Consider the following 17,780-nt stretch of genomic DNA (forward strand, 5'->3'; position numbering starts at 1 on the left):
AGGGAGAATGGGTGAATATATTATTTCTGAAATAATGAAATGAGGGGGGAAGTAATTAGGATTTAGGGATTTAGTCTATGTGGCAGTGGAACCTTATCGGCATGCAATGTGGCATCCACATGGCATTTAACAAATTCTATTGATAAGAATGGTACTTTTGAACCAATAGTTTGACGGGAAAGGCAGTTTTGAGCCGAAATATAGTTTAAGGATAAATATGAGCTATTTCGGATAGTTTAAGGATATTTTTGACCCTTTCTATTTAGTCTATGTGGTAGTGGAATCCTATTGGCATGCAATGTGGCATCCATATGGCATCCACGTGGCATTCAACAACTTCCATTAATAAGAAGGGTACCTTTGACCCAATAGTATAACGAAAAGGGTAGTTTTGAGTTGAAATAAAGTTTAAGGGTATATATGAACTATCTCAAATAGTTTAAGGATATTTTTGATCCTTTTTCCTATTTATTCTAGTATTATTCAACCTACTACAACTATTGCTAGAATGGGTAAAGACTATTATTTCAAGCAATTTACTACAAAAAATATAGTTTGAAATGTCATTACTTTGTTGCTAATTAAAATATCTCGACCAACTCACCCTTAGAAAAGGAGAGCTTTGCAAAAGATAGGTAAACAATAATTTCTATAATCTGTGTTGAATAGTACTAGTGACGATTTTTTATTGTTTAGAGACCTAAATAGTTTGTCGATAGCTAAATCTTGTTTTTTTAGTATAGGCATATTACATAAACATGACCCTTAACTTGGTTTCAACAAACAACTACGCCCTCCAACTTTGAATGTGCATAAATAGACACTTAAACTTGTATAAAATTGAACAAGTAGACGCAAGTGGCCTACATGGCACAATACACGTAGGCATGTAGGAAACAAAATTGTCATGTAGGATGAATGTGTATATTTGCTCAATTTTATACAAGTTTACTTGTGCACACCAAAAGTTAAAGGTCATAGTTATCGACTGACGTCAAGTTAAAGGTCATGTTTATGCATTATTCATTTAGTATATGATAACTAGTTATATTGCAACATTAATTTTATAATTTAATAAATTCACTGAATATAGCTGAAATTAACTAGTCGGATATATTATTTATAATATGACATGGATTACCATTACAACTTTATTGTATATCAGGTATATATAGTCAATTACTTTAACCAACAATGCACTGTATAAAGGAGGAAATAACTATGAAATTTGACAGTAGAGTGTCTTTTTATGACATTCATTTTCGACAATTGTGTCAAATTATGTCACCTATTTTGCAATTATTAGCCACACTAATCAGTAAACAAGTTGCTGCAACAATATCAAACTCTAATATATGAATACACTTTTTATGTGTGCTGTATTTGATAGAAAACCAGAGTTGATATTAGCTATGTAACTCTGAATTTATCACAAGATTCAGCTAATACAGTTTTACAGAATTCTAATTTCATGTCGAAACTATTGAGTCGTTGATTCATGTAAGACTTGTTTAACCATAAGAACTCGTCTTCTTTCAGGAATCCACTTTGTCTTCGATGGAGCATCGTCTGAAACTAGTTTATAACCGGCATTTGTATATAATTTTCGAGCACCAAAATCATCCTCGTAAGCCTTTAGGACTAGATATTCAATACTCCAAACACTTGCAAGAACATCACATGCCTTAAGCAACGCAGTTGCAACTTTCTGCCTCCTGCAATTGTGATCAATATCGCGCAATTGTCAGCAAAATTAGTATTTATCGCCATGTTAAAGAAAACATCAATTCATTTTACTTGACCTGAATTTGTTCAATACAGCAACCCCTGAAATATAGATATATTTTGTTGCTAATGGAATGTAGTGAAGGATATCTTTATCTTCTTTCACTGTAGCATCAATGACTCCTACAAGATGTTGTTCTTCCTCATCGCTTGAGACGGCTTCCGCGACTAAACATGCATACCTATGTACTCAACAATTTTTAGTACAAGAATAACATTGATCAAGAATTGGAATGTTTTCATTCTTCTTTTTTTTTACCTGTCTGGTGCATAATGCTTGAGTCTGTAATAAAGATTTGAGAATTGTTCAACCTACATAATCACCACAATTCTCATTTTTATTAGTGAAAAATGAAAGAAGAAGAAAGCGTATTTCGGAGAATTAAAGAAAATATGTGAAGAACCTTAAAGAATTGAAAGAAGAAATCATTGGAGTAAAGTTGTTGTTCATAAAAGGCATCAGTTTGAATAGCAGCAACTTCCATCATTTCTTCTTCACTCTCAATTACTCTTCTCACTTTCCATAAATCATTCGTTTCGTGTTCATCGCTCTTTTGTGACTTCACTTTTTCCCTTGATCTTATTCTTCTTGTTGTTGTTAATGGAAGTGGAAAAGATTGTCGATTGCAACACTCAGCAATCGACAATCTTTTTGGAAAACAGCAAATTCTTGTGGCTCTGTTAATGGAGACTCTGCATTTCCATGAAATTTCTTTCTGAAAGTTCAATTGCCATTGACATTGCGCCATCTTTTTTCTCTCTTCCAAAGAGGGAAAAAAACTTATTTGAGTTATGGAGTTCAATTGGTTATTTCAGTTGTAAATTGTTAGCTTTTCTGTTACTTTATTTATACTCTTCTCATTTCAAATCTTTTTTTTTATTTCCTTTTCTTTTGTTACCTAAGGAAAAACATTAGGGTGTGTTTGGTATAAAGGAAATGTTTTCTTTGTAAATAAGTTTATTTTCTCATCTTTGCTTGGTGAAAAGAAAATATTTTCTGATATTTGGTTGATAAATAGAAAATATTTTTCAGAAAATGCCTTTTATTTTTTTGTTTAAGACAAGGAAATACTCTGTAAGAAAATAATTTTTTATTAATCGAGGGCCTGATCCTGACACCCAAGCTTGGACTAGATCCGACAATCATTCCAAAATCTGATGCTGAGATCTCACCCAGACTTTCGAGGTGGCGTAGAGATTGAAATTTTTAAATTTGAAGTTTTTTTTTTTTTTGTAAAAATAAATTGAGGGCTTGGTGTGTGGTCGCGTAAAAAAATATTTTTTTAAAAAAAATTCGACCGGGGTGGCTTGGTAGGGGGTTGCTTGGGGGGTTAGAGGTGGTGAGTGGAGTAAAAAATGAAATATTTTTCAAAAATATTTTTTTTTAAAAAAAGATGGGGGTTGCCTGGGTGTGGCGTAAAAAGAATTCTTTAAATTATTTGATTTTGATAAAAAAAATTAAAAAAAAAATTAGGGGACTTAAGGGTAGCATAAAATGCTTTTTTTAAATTTGAAATAATTTTTTAAAAAAAAAATAATTGATGAGGGTGACACAGGGGGTGAGGGGTGAGGGGAATGGGATGGGGTGAAAGTAGGTGTTGGGTTAGGTAAAAATAATCTTAAAATTTGAAATATTTTTTAATTTTTTTTTAATTTTTAAATTTTTTTGTTTGTTGGGGGGAGGGGTGTTTAGGGGTAGGGTAAAAAATATATGACAAAAATAAGAAAATTTTAATTTATTTATTTATTGATGAGGAGAGTCGGGGTACACTGTAGGTTAAGAAAAAAAATATTAAAGAATGAAGTGGAATTTTTGAAAATGTTTTCCTAAATTAAGCGAAAATTTGAGGAAAAATATGTTGATTTGGAAAATATATAAGTCAATCAAACATGGAGAAATTGAAATTTATACCAAAACACCCTTAGAATAAAGGATTATTACATAAGGGTATTGTTACACAAGGGATTGTTTTGGAAAATAAAAATTTAATGGCTATGTAAAATATTTAGTAAATATACTTTAATTCATAGCTATCGAATAAATTAGACTCAAAATGAGATAAACTAATTATGATGTAAAGGAAAATGTTTGTCAATCTCGATATGTTCGGTTCATTCCTTAAAAAGGAATTGGTGGCAATCTTTACAACACTTTCATTGTCACAATACATGGATGGGGGAGAGAAAAAGTGAATGGCAAAATTAGTCAACAAATGACACAACCATACCACTTCACTACAAGTAGTTGACATGACACGGTACTCTACTTTGGTCAATAATTCGGACATGGTTGCTTGTTTCTTTGACTTCCAATACAGTAAAGAGTTTTGAAGAAACACGCAATACCTAGTGGTTGAATGATGAGTATCCAGGAATCCACCATAATGAGTGTCCAAGAAGGCGTGTAGAAGAGTATGAATATAATACAAATCATTATTGCGGTCAATTGAAGATAACATAGAAGGCGATGAATAGTTAGAAGATAAAGGCAAGATCAGACATAAATTGATTGAGAATATGAATATTATGAACAATGTCAAACTAAAGGAGTCCATGAATGGCCGGGTCCGAGAAATGTTTCCCATCAATCTTAGAATAATGATTGTTCTACTCCTTAGGTGTAACAATAGTGGTCACATCAGTTAGGTTATCCATGTTCAAGATTTCTTTGGTATACTTCCATTGGTAAAGAAAGTAGTCATCACTACAAAGATTGTAACATACCTTTATGCTTCAAATATCTTCGACGTCATCCCTAATAATTAAGAGATCATCAAAATAGATTAGCATAAAAAACCTCTCTTGTGGTGAGGGGGAGATAAATAGAGAATAATGATTGTGACTCTATCGATAGCCACATTGCACAAGAAGAGGCTTCAACTTAGACAACCTAGCACGTAGACTTTGTCAAGTATCTTTTGAATCACTTTTCAACACTCTCCCTTGATTCAAAACTAAAAACTCTAAGTTGACCTTTGAAGAATTTATGCTTTGCTTGCGGACGTAACTTCATAAAGATGTATGTTGCTTTCTCATTTGTATCATAAGACTTCAAAGTAATTTCTCCGTTAGAAACAAGACTTCGAATATAGTGATAACAAATATTTATGTGCTTTCTTCTACTGTGGAATGTTGGCTTCTTTGTCATCGCAATAGAAGATCTATTGTCACAAAAAAAAAACTCTTAGTTGCATTAACTGGTTTGGTTTCTGATTAAAATCAGCAACAAGTCTCTATTACCAAACTGCTTGACAAGCTACAGAAGTTTTTGCAGTATATTAGGCCTCTAAAGTTGATAAGGTCGTTGCTTGCTACTTCTTTGAACTTATTCCTCCAAATCCAAGATCAAACAAGAAGCCAGATGTTCTCTTTGTATCATCAATGTTGTCAATATAGTCACTATTAGTACTAATGTGAAAGTTGTTACCTTAGAATATCAAATTTCATGTTTTGTTGTCCTAGTGATGTATCTCAATAGTCTCTTTGCATCTCTAAGGCGAAGCTTGTTAGGATTATGCATAAATCTTCAAACAACACTTATAGAGAAATCAATATATGATTTTGTATGAGACAAGTAGTTCAAACCACATATCAAACTTCTAAAATAAACAATATTTTTCATTTCAGAACTACATCGTAACACAACTTCTAATAAATATTCATTGGTGTAGAAACAATATTACAATTTACCATGTTGAACTTTTTCAAAAAAAAAAATGTTAAATTTTTATGTGCGAAAGAAATATACCATCAACTCATTGTTTCACCTCAAGATCAAGAAAATCTTCATCATGCAGTATTTAAATTTAGTGATAGAATCATTCAAACCCATATATATCATATCGTCAACTAAATACATACAACCAGCAAATCATTCTTATCTACTCTTTCTATATATATATAGAGAGAGAGAGTAAGTTTATTGTTTATCCTTTTAAAGCTACTCTCCTAGAGATTAAAATATATTCCTTTTAAAGCTACTCTCCTAGAAATTAAAATCTATTCCGAAGTATCACGCTAACGATGCTTGTTTTAAGCTATAGGATGTGTTTTTAATCTAAAAATCTTATTTTATTTGTCATTAACTATAAACCTTCAATTTTTTGACATAAGCTTTTTCATTCAAATCACCATTTAGAAAAGGGGATTTAACATCAAATTGGTACACTGTTTAATTTAATTTAGTATTCAAAATTAAGAAAGTTCTCATAGATTCAAAGCAGATAAATTTTTGAATAATTCCATAATCATTTTCAGAAATGCATAATACTGACTTCGTCTCAAATTTTTTAATGTAGCCCTAATATCTTACCCGACAACACATGGTTAAGACTTAACAACACAAAATCATTAAAAAATAGCATTGGATCATACTAAAACATGTTCATCATACCTAATCTCTATTATCATATCAAAACAATTTTTTTCCAATGGTTTTGAATCAATTTTGACTGTCCTAAAATTGGGGTTTTCCTATGATCACTATTTATATTATTTAATTACCATTCTTACCACGATATATCCATGCACAATTCTTAACACAAAAATATTCAGTTAATCACATAGCAATTTATCACCAACCCATGACATATAATCAAGTTATGAATTTATCAGAATTACAAAAGTTCAGACAATCATATGCACATAATTTCAGTCATTCTGTCAATACCATGCAATTAAAATCATCAAGCTTTATCAATAATTTTAGAAAGTTCTTTACATTATGTTTGCATCATGGATTATCACTTAATTAATCGTTCGTCAATGCATTTAAGTGACCTTTAAGGTCAGTCACTAACTTTTATTACTTGTGTCCCTTCAGCCGCAACAATGACATTAATTTTACTTCGTTGAGACACCAATTGAAATTTAGAGATACCAAATAAATTTAACCCATATCACAAGCGATAGACCGCACGAAAGGAGCGAAGAAATGAGACATCTTATCAGAATAATTCTTAGCATTCTGAAAATTAAATGTGGATGTCAACACAACAATCCTCGGGATTTTATTCGATATTTTCTCTTGTACCAGGATATTAGTAACCTAAACTCTAATACTAAATCATTCTGACTCAACCTATTAGGTTGTATGGGGACCTACTCTAACACCTAGATAAGAGAACCGTTAACCACCAACCTGGGATATTAATCGCAGAAGTGAGGAATTATAAGCTAATACCCTATTTATAAATAAAAGTACTTTTTAATCTAAAGTGAAGTCTTTTTGTAAACAAATACATTGAACCCTCCCAAAGAACTAGTTTTAAAAGGTACAAAAACTTCTAAGGGAGAATAAATTTATGAAATAAATATGACACAACTCCCACCATAAAGAAAGAGAAGTAGAAGTTTTTGGAGATCATATTCATCTTTACCTAAGAAACATCATTAATCCTGCAATAAGACTATACCAAGTGACAAACGACATGTACTGGTAGGCATCATCAGTTTGTTGGAAAGCATATATGCACATCGGAAGCATACCGGAATCTTTACTTCTTACATGAATAATAGATAACAAATACTGTTTATGCTAAAACACATAAGCTTGCTAAAATTTAATTCGATTAATACATCTTGAAGCGCGAGTATATACCTTCAAATAAATCCTAAGTTAGACAGATCTTCAAGTGAATCCACAAGATAGACAACAACTATGGTCTTCTATAGTGATCTCAAGTTCACATCCGAACTCTCTCAATATTTGGGTGGACAAGTATTGAGTAGAAAACTAATCAATCTTCTAGTGTTAAAGAATCCCTATTATAGAGATTTCTTCCCAATCCAAAGAGGAGAACCAAAATACACGTTATTTTTCTTTCTCAGAAAAATACATGCTAGTTTTCTTTTTATAAGAAAACTAACGTTTGTCTCCCCTTTTTCCTTTAGCAATAGGATTCTGAGTTTTAGTTAAATATGTGCACTATAATGTCATGTCCTGCCAATTCTTAGTAAGATTTTGCATCCGGATAGGGGCGGAAAAGTCTAGATTTATGGAGAGGTTTATAGAAAACTCTAGAAGCCCCTAAATATTTCAAGAAGGCTTTGGAGACCTCCAGAAGAAGGACTAGATATTTTCTAGGAAAGCATTAGAATTTCCTAGAAAGTGTAGAGATTTCTAAAGAAGGGACCAAAGTATAAATAACTAGGAATTTGTAAAGTAATTTTAAATTACACTTTAGCCTCTAGGTGTTATTATGAATAGAGGTGTCACTCATTTGTAAATCATCCATCAAAGTTGTAAGCAATCTTCCAAGTAGTAAAAGTCTTCTTCCAAAGTTCACAAATCTTTCTAAGTCTTCCTTTCATTCTCTTATCGATCTTAGTCCTAAAGGCTTACTTGAGCATACAAGATCATGAAATATTTGTGAGTAAGTTGTCAAGTGCCGCACAGAACATTTGTTAGAACTCTAGTTCCGTGATAATGTGGTATCAGAGCAAAGGTTTGTACTAAGAAAATGGCTAACGAAGGAGACGTAAACGCCTCTAGCACCACCAACCTCCATCCAGATGGAGGAAAAAAGAACCACAAGGGAAAGAAGCACCAAAAAAGTAGTGAGGAAATGTTTCTCAACCCCACACCAAGCGAGGCACTAACATCACACCCACCTTCGACCACCGAAGCAAGTGATGATGACCATGGCGAGAAACCCATTAACGTCACACCTGGAGAGAAGTGGATCACAAGGGTTGAAACGGTGAGGCAGGCCATGGATATATTAGGCTGGATTTTGAACATAACCGGTAGCAAGTTCAAGAATCTCGAGGATTTCACCCTTGAGGAGACCGAGAACCTATGCAAGGTTTTGTAGGGACGCCAGCATGCCGAGTTTGAGATGAAGGAGGCTATCACTTCCTTGGAGTGCAGACTCATGGAGGCGTTAAGCACGATTGAGACCATGAAGGCCGAGGTTAGAGCACTCAAGGAAGGCGTAGAAGTTGGAGGATCATCGTCGCTTGACCGAGATCGTGATACCAAGGTCGAGGCTCCCAAGCCACCTATGTTCAAAGGTGTTTGTGACGTGCAAGAGGTGGAGAATTTTTTGTGGCACTTGGAGAATTACTTCAAGTGTAGTCTGGTGAAGAGAGACGAGAACAGATCAACACTGTCGTGTTGTATCTTTTGGAGATGGTCATGTTGTGTTGGAGACTTAACGAGTCATAAATAGGGAAGGGAGTTTTCACCATCAACACTTGGGAGCGATTCCAAATGGAGTTCAAGAATGCATTCTTCACTAATAATGTCATCTATGAGGCGAAGCACAAGTTAAGGGAGTTGAACAAATGGGCAACATACGTGCATACGTGAAGGAGTTCATTAACCTCACGCTTCAAATTCCCAACTTCACGGATGAAGATATGTGTTCCATTTCATAGATGGATTGCAAAATTGGGCAAGGACGGAGTTAGAACGCTGACAGGTCAGGACTATAGATGAAGCCATCACAAAAGTCGAAGCTTTGACATACTTTAGGCATGAGAAACCTGACAGAGTCGGGGGAGAAGAGAGGAGAGGTAGTCATGACCATGGTGGGAGAGATCATGGCAAAGTCGAAGAGCACTGTACACATTCCAAGAAGCATGATACATATAGGTCTGTGGAGGGAAGTTTGGACGTCAAAGTGATGTCGAGGAAAAGGCTGAGCCTACAAAGAGGAAGGGTTGCTACATATGCGGTGGGTCGCATGGATATGCAAGGTGTCATGAATTGAAGAGCCTTGGTGCTATCCTGCGAGAGAGGAAGGAGAAGGATGCACAAGAGCAAGGACAAGGTGTAGAAATGATGCAATTGGGCTTGATAGGACTATGCGGAGCTATCATCAAGAAATAAGGAAGCCGAGAGAATACGGCTAACAGAGTATGTTGACATCACGATCAATGGAAAATTTGCTCGTGTTATGGTCGATACAGGTTCAGAGGCCAATATTATGACCAAAACGGCAACGACAATGTTGGGACTGAATTACAATCCAAGTAATGCCCAACTCAGGACGGTCAATGCACCATCGACTCCCGTGAGTAGAGTCCGCATGAAGTAAGCATCACGCTAGGCGAGTGACAAGGTAAGACCAACTTCATTGTCATTCCTTTAGATATCTTTGACATAATTCTTGGGCAAGAATTCTTCCAGCAATGTCACGCAGTGATCGATTTGTACCTCCATCAACTCTTGGTCATGGAGAAAGGAGGATCATGCATGGTGCCCCTGGTTAAGGTACCCATGACGGAAGAGTTTGACTAACAGCCATGCATCTCAAAAAAAACCCTGAGAAAGAGAAGTCGACATTTGTAGACACCGTTGCAAGTTCGAAAGAAAATAATGGTACTAAAGGGTCCTTACCACCGTGCACAAAGAAGGTTAAAGAGAAAAAACAAGGTTGTGATGCCAAAGGGGCCGCTGAGGCGCTTTCCTCCTAGGAAGGAGGTAGATCATAAGAACGACTTGGATATAAGTAGGCAGCTGAGGGAGTTGCCTAAGGGCATCGATCGAGTCAACAGACTTATTGGTTGTGCATGCAAAAGATTCGGATGCCTATGTAGCGGCCATGCGACGCGATCGTCGCATCAATAGGTGGGGAAGAGTGTCACATCCCGCCAATTCTTAGTAAGATTTTGTATCCGGATAAGGGTGAAAAGGTCTAGAGTTTTGGAGAGGTTTATAGAAAACTCTAAAAGCCCCTAGATGTTTCAAGAAGGCTTTGGAGAGTTCTAGAAGAAGGACTAGATATTTTCTAGAAAAGCCTTAGAATTTCCTAGAAAGTGTAGAGATTTCTAGAGAAGGAACCAAAGTGTAAATAAGTAGGGACTTATAAAGTAATTTTAAATAACACTTTAGCCCCTAGGTGTTAGTATAAATAGAGGTGTCACTCATTTGTAAATCATCCATCCAAGTTGTAAGCAATCTTCCAAGTAGTAAAAAGTCTTCTTACAAAGTTCTCAAATCTTTCTAAGTCTTTCTTTCATTCTCTTAGTGATCTTAGTCTTAAAGGTTTGCATAAGCTTACAAGATCGTGAAAGATTCGTGAGTAAGTTGTCAAGTATCACATTGAACATATGTTAGAACTCTAAGTTTGTGACAATCGTGACCACAAAATTAATTCAACTTAGAGATAAAATTAAGACCCCGATCCTCTCAATTATCGCCACTATTACTCCAAGTAAAATTACCTTGTAACTCATACGCTTTATCAACCCACTTCCTTCCACTGCCAACTCCATTATCTAGACATTTCATCCTCATGCGATCATTACTAAACCATTTTATTACATAGAGATTCCTCGAATATTAAACCACTTCAAACTCTATCAACCAATTGACTACTCTCCCACAAATTTCCATGTCAACACCGTGATCCTTGACCAATTTACTAAATCACCTACAAGACTATCACTAACCACTTTGACTTAACCACCACCCTAGACATGTTTAGAATGTAATAATCACCTTAACAAAATTCATCACACTTTGTGGATAACTCAGACCACCAAGAATCTCTAAAGTTTCGGTACAATTTTTAGTATGTAATTTTGGTTTATATATGAACCATCACCCCATCATTTAAATATAATGATACAACCCCTCAAGGACCAATATGTGACAAATATAACACAATCAATAAATTTGGTCTACTCACTGAACAAACATGTTATAATCATGTTACAAAAAACTAAACTCGATTCTTTCATGAAATCCACATATAAATTGTTAGTGTACTAGGTGTGATGCCCGTATGAACCGTTAGTATGTATCAGTGTGGTATCCGAGCCAATTATATATGAATATTAATTTATCGGGCGTGGTATATGTGTCAACCGTTAGTGTTCATTCGGTGTGATACCCAAGACAAACATGACATATCATGTTCCAATCATGGTACCCGAACCAACCATCAATCACACATCACAAACAAAATAAATGGCAAGCATATTTGTACATCTAAGTAAACACATTCATTGCATGTGATTGGCAACATATAATATTTCAAATCAAACACTTATTTTTCGCTAATTATATATCATGCATGCAATACTAACGAAGCAGTTGACAAGAATATACAAAATAAATGGGAAAACAAACAACCACAAATTATTCGAAATGATTCTTTCCCGAATATTTCCTGATCATAATGTGATTACCCATGATAGACTTTCTCAGGATAATGCCCACTAATCGTCATAATTCATAAGATCAACATGAATTAAGCAAATATATCCTCAATCTAAACCACAAGTAACAACATATTCAACCTTTCAAATGTCGTGCATGGAAGCTTATACATGTAATTTATGACGATTTACGAAATATGATATAGGTAAAGACAAGTCTAACTACTCAACTAAAAAAACTATTCTATATGGATGCCAAGCAACCATTGAAGACCTCAGAACACCTGGCTCTATAGGGGAGAATCCTAGCGAACGTAGACTAAAAATTTGTGAATTTTAACTATTCTTGCGCTGAAATCTCTCTCCTTTAGTCCATAGTTTTAGAGATTAGAGCTGCTTAAGGTTTTTCTAGAGTAACCCTCATCTATTATTATAATAATGAAAAGTGAAAGAAAAATAAAAGAACTTGCGTTTCTAGGGTATGATCTCGTCAGCCCCACTATAGAGGTCATACAGACGCTATAGAGGTGTCGCTATAACATGAGTCTTTCCGCTATGATGGGATGACATCAACCCGAATCGATTCAAATTTCTAAATTTCGTTGTGTACTCCAATTTTAAAATTGCAATGTATTTCAATAATTTTTGAAATTCCGTGAAAGGTGTCTTTTAAATAACGACATATAAGGTCATTACATGACATTCATAGGAATTACGTCTCATGTCTCGAAGCTTTCACCTTGCCTCTTTTTTTTAAAAAAAAAAATTACCTTGACTCATGTGACATAAAACGTCTCGACCCACGACCCACACCCACATTTTTTATATATATAACATAAATGATTAGCAACTCTTTTTATTAAAAAATATTTTAAAAAATGGTAAGAAAAGAACTCCAAAACTAGATTTGGCCCCAAATATTATTAATTTCTTTTTCTAGTTTTTGGGTTGTAGAATTGTTTTTGCCAAAAACTTTTATTTTCGACTTCTGGTAAAAATTAAGTCAATTTTTTGACAAATCACCCCGTAGGGGAAAACGCCAAAAAGAAGTTTGTGTTGTCTTCACCAGAAGCTCCTGGAGTTTCCCTCAATTTTCCTTCTAATCATTTTCTCATGAAAACCCCATAACCAAGACACTGACTTTCTCTTTGTCTATCGCCTTTTACAGTATACAATACTCCAAAACAACAAAATCTTGATCCCCTAGACCCTTCTAGAATTGTCCTTTACCAATATCCTTTCTCTATATACATCCGTCTCTCACTTGCAGAGTTTCAACAAGAAGAAGAATTGTCGATCATTTCATTTCACTTTCACTCACTAAACCAAATCAATTTTTCAGTTCAAAAATGGCTTCATCAGCAACCCACCAATTGAAAATCCCATTTTCCGGGCATAAGCTGGACAACAAAACCCCATTTTTGGGAGGGAGAATTAGTTTTGCATCACGGAAGAAATGTTACAGTGACAAGGCGGTGAGGCAAAGGTGCAGACCCATGAAAGTAGTGAACGAGAAGGTGGTGGGGATAGATTTGGGGACGACGAATTCAGCGGTGGCAGTAATGGAAGGTGGGAAACCGACAATCGTGACAAATGCGGAGGGGCAAAGAACGACGCCGTCTGTAGTGGCGTATACGAAGAATGGGGATAGATTAGTTGGGCAGATAGCCAAAAGGCAATCGGTGGTGAATCCGGAGAACACTTTCTTCTCAGTGAAGAGGTTTATAGGGAGGAAAATGGCGGAGGTTGATGAAGAGTCGAAACAAGTATCTTATAGAGTGATGAAGGATGAGAATGGGAATGTCAAACTTGAGTGTCCTGCTATTGGTAAACAGTTTGCTCCTGAGGAAATTTCTGCTCAGGTATGTATGGCTGTCCCATTTTAATGGTGAATTTGTCTCCTACTTATTAATTTCACTGCAATATTGAACTTGGAATTAATGGGGGTTTTCAACTTAGGAGGTGAAATTTAGGTTGAGGTCTTGCTTGATGTTCGACTGTTTTTAGTTACTCTGTTTTCTTGATTATCAAGTTTGAAATTTTGTTATAGTGTTTGTGTTTAAGATCACAATTCACAAGTCTTCCTTATTTTTTAAAATTTTGTGTAGTCAAAATGAAACAAACAAATTGGAACGGACGAGTGATATTTCTGTACTATTTATGAGAAATCATATCTTGGTTGTGCCACTGTGACTAACCATACAAATTATGTTGTTTTGAGTTACAACTGATAATGGTGCAGTCTTCCTGTGGACAACACTGATAGTATGAATGGGGAATCAGTGATGAGTTGAAGCTAGCTATTGTGGGTTTTATTATCTTTCAATCTCTTAGTAAAATTATCTATTAAATTTTGATTTGTTTAACTGAACCATTAAAAGTTGGTATGATTATTAAGCAAGTATGGTTACTTATTTGAGATGGATGGAGTTATCAGACGTATTCGTGTTTACCTGTTTCAATAGTAATTGAAGCTTCACTGAGGCATATTTGAAAACTATGATGCTCCTTTTCTTGTTATTCAAAGGAATTGCTTAATTTCTGGTTCTCAGGTCTTGAGAAAGCTTGTTGATGATGCCTCGAAATTCTTGAATGATAAAGTTGCTAAAGCAGTGATTACAGTACCAGCATACTTTAATGACTCTCAGAGAACTGCAACAAAAGATGCAGGTCGCATTGCCGGATTAGATGTTCTCCGCATAATCAATGAGCCCACTGCTGCTTCATTGGCTTATGGATTTGAGAAGAAGAGTAATGAAACCATTCTAGTCTTTGACCTAGGAGGTGGTACTTTTGATGTATCAGGTATGTGAAGACTATTCGAGGCAAGATCTGCTTTCAGTCTCAATGCTGCCTCTGTGCTTCTTACTTATAGTTTAGTTGATTATTGTTATTAACATAAACATAATAATAAAAAGGATTACTGCTGCATCCTGATTATATGAATCTTGTTTTTCCAGAGTTTTCTTCCTTGGTACTGGGTTTTGGGTTGTATTATAGACTTGAGCATAATTCTATTACCTCTGTCGTCTATGCTGTGACAGCAGATACATTAATGTTTTTACTTGTGTATTTCAACATAGAACATCAACAATATGGATGGAAGAAAAAGCAGTGATATGAAGTCTCGTGGGTAGAATTCTAGCTTTAAATCTGCCTTTGCATCTACACTAACTCATATATCGACTTCTATGATGCAGTTCTTGAGGTTGGAGATGGAGTATTTGAGGTACTTTCTACCTCAGGGGACACACACTTGGGAGGTGATGATTTTGATAAGGTATTAAATCATCAGTACCTTCTCTTTGCTTGCATGCATCTTGTTTTTTTTTTCTTTCTTGTTTTGGGGCTTCTTCTGTACAATGCTTACACTTTTTTTCTATCAAACAGAGAATTGTGGACTGGCTTGCTGATACTTTTAGGAAAGAAGAAGGAATAGAGCTTCTTAAAGACAAACAAGCGCTTCAACGTCTTACTGAAGCTGCTGAAAAGGCAAAGATAGAATTGTCAACCTTGACTCAAACTAATATCAGGTATCTCAGTTACTATCTGGTTCTTTCTCCTTTGCTACCCCTTTCCTTCTGGAAAAAATGGAGGGTGAAACTGCTGCTTTTGCTATAACAAGCTTTAATTGAATGTACCTTTCCTTTTTGTGCAGTTTGCCATTCATCACTGCTACTGCAGATGGTCCGAAACATATTGACACAACATTTACAAGGGCCAAGTTTGAGGAGTTATGCTCAAACTTATTGGACAGGTACCAATTTTGTTCACAAAATTACCTGTCAATTAGTATGGGGGTGTCGATATGAAAATATTGGTTTCAGCTGTGCTATAGCTTAGATTTTGAGATGATCTTGCTTCTGTAAACCGATGTAATCATCTTGTTCCGAAGATTTTGCTGTTTGTCCTTCTGACTTGACGACTCCGATTGAATTTGTCTTCACAGGCTTAAGACACCAGTTGAAACTGCCTTGAAGGATGCCAGCCTTTCCTTCAAAGATATAGATGAAGTAGTTCTTGTTGGTGGATCAACACGAATACCAGCTGTTCAAAACCTTGTCCGCAAGATGACTGGTAAAGAGCCTAATGTTTCTGTCAATCCTGATGAAGTGGTTGCTCTTGGAGCTTCAGTTCAGGTTTGTGTCTTTCACCTCTCTATCTCTTCAAATCATCTTTTGTCTTAAGATTTCGTGCAGTAATTATACTGGTGCAATATTGTGATCCGATTACGTTATTCTCCTTTATATTCTCAGGCTGGTGTCTTGGCTGGCGATGTTAGTGACATCGTGTTATTAGATGTAACTCCATTGTCACTTGGTCTGGAAACTCTGGGTGGAGTTATGACCAAAATTATCCCAAGAAATACAACACTACCAACTTCAAAATCAGAAGTTTTTTCAACTGCAGCAGATGGGCAAACTAGTGTTGAGATTAATGTGCTGCAAGGTGAAAGAGAGTTTGTAAAAGATAACAAGTCTATTGGAAGGTTCCGCCTGGATGGAATCCCTCCAGCTCCCAGGGGTGTTCCCCAGATTGAAGTGAAGTTCGACATTGATGCCAATGGTATTCTCTCTGTCACGGCTACTGATAAGGGTACAGGAAAGAAGCAGGACATTACTATAACTGGTGCTAGCACTTTGCCCAAAGATGAGGTACACTCATTAGATCTGTTGTTTCCCTTGCTGAATAGAGGACGTTCTTTTAAGATCGGTGTTTTATCAACTTACATCCGCTGATATTCCTGGCGTCCTGATCAAGTATTGCACAATAGTTCAAGTGGATTCTTAAGTTGCATGTTACGGACTGTGTGAAATATTAATCCCGGATGTATTTGTATTTAATCCTATGACACATTCCTCACTGATGTTACTTTCAATGAAATGGGGTTTCAGGTTGATAGAATGGTCCAAGAAGCTGAGAAGTTTGCTAGAGAGGACAAGGAGAAGAGAGAAGCCATAGACGCAAAGAATCAAGCAGAATCTGTCGTATACCAAACCGAGAAGCAGCTTAAAGAGTTGGGAGATAAGGTGCCTGCTGACGTTAAAAACGAAGTGGAATCCAAACTGAAAGAGCTCAAGGATGCCATTTCCAGTGATTCTACTCAAACCATTAAGGACGCGATGGCTGCATTGAACCAAGAAGTAATGCAGCTGGGACAGTCTCTATACAGCCAGCCAGGTCCTGCTGGTTCTGGTCCTTCTCCTGGTGCTGGTACAACCGGATCATCTGGTTCCACCGGTAAAGATGATGGAGATGGAGAAGTTATCGATGCAGACTTCAGCGAAAGCAATTAAGAATCCATCAATGTATCAAATTTCTTTTAGCAAAAACAACACCAATGGTAAATATTTCGTGTAAATTTGAGAGGATTGTATATGTGTGGCTAGTTTACTGCAAGTGTAACGAAGTTGAAGAATAGCTTTTCCAAACCAATCTTGTCTACAGAAGTACAGTAATTGCGATATCAATTGCTCTGTAACTAAACTTATTTCAATAATTGAAGCTAGATTTTCCATTATTGATTCTGAAACAGTAAGATTTCATTCATCTGATCATAGCTCATTGTGTAAATATATTATAATAAGTAAGAAGAAGAGTGTGAACAGTTCTTCCCAAGTAGGGAACTGGTCACACATTCACAATCATCTTACACTTCAAACAGATATGAAGACATTAAAGCTTTTAAAACAGAGAGGTTAACAAAATTATAGTCATGAAAACCAACACTAATTCATCTAAATCGAAGCAATTTGATGCAAGCTCTTAGAATCTTATTCCCTTTCCCCTTGTGAACATTAAAATTCTCTGTTTTTTCATGAGGATTATCATTTTGATGATGAATTCTGCAATATCCTCCTCTACCTCCTGCAGATGAAGATGAA

At 35.6% G+C, this 17,780-nt stretch overlaps 2 protein-coding genes across 2 annotated transcripts; one reads left to right on the forward strand and one right to left on the reverse strand.

Moving 5' to 3' along the window:
* Positions 1-1,480: 1,480 nt before the first annotated feature.
* LOC107003653 lies at positions 1,481-2,583 on the reverse strand. Its single transcript, XM_015201972.2, has 4 exons — positions 2,190-2,583; positions 2,045-2,097; positions 1,803-1,967; positions 1,481-1,715 (listed from the first exon to the last, which is right to left on the reverse strand). The coding sequence occupies exons 1-4, from the start codon at positions 2,532-2,534 to the stop codon at positions 1,481-1,483; spliced, it is 798 nt and encodes a 265-aa protein (XP_015057458.1). The 5' UTR covers positions 2,535-2,583.
* Positions 2,584-12,939: 10,356 nt separating this feature from the next.
* LOC107005034 (heat shock 70 kDa protein 7, chloroplastic-like) lies at positions 12,940-17,428 on the forward strand. The gene is made up of 8 exons (XM_015203492.2): positions 12,940-13,757; positions 14,448-14,700; positions 15,096-15,175; positions 15,286-15,428; positions 15,554-15,652; positions 15,845-16,034; positions 16,152-16,550; positions 16,791-17,428. Exons 1-8 carry the CDS (start codon positions 13,245-13,247, stop codon positions 17,190-17,192), a joined length of 2,079 nt encoding a protein of 692 aa, XP_015058978.1. The 5' UTR covers positions 12,940-13,244; the 3' UTR covers positions 17,193-17,428.
* The last annotated feature ends 352 nt before the right edge of the window (positions 17,429-17,780 follow it).

Source organism: Solanum pennellii, chromosome 11, assembly GCF_001406875.1.
Source record: "Solanum pennellii chromosome 11, SPENNV200".
NCBI classification, from domain to species: domain Eukaryota; kingdom Viridiplantae; phylum Streptophyta; class Magnoliopsida; order Solanales; family Solanaceae; genus Solanum; species Solanum pennellii.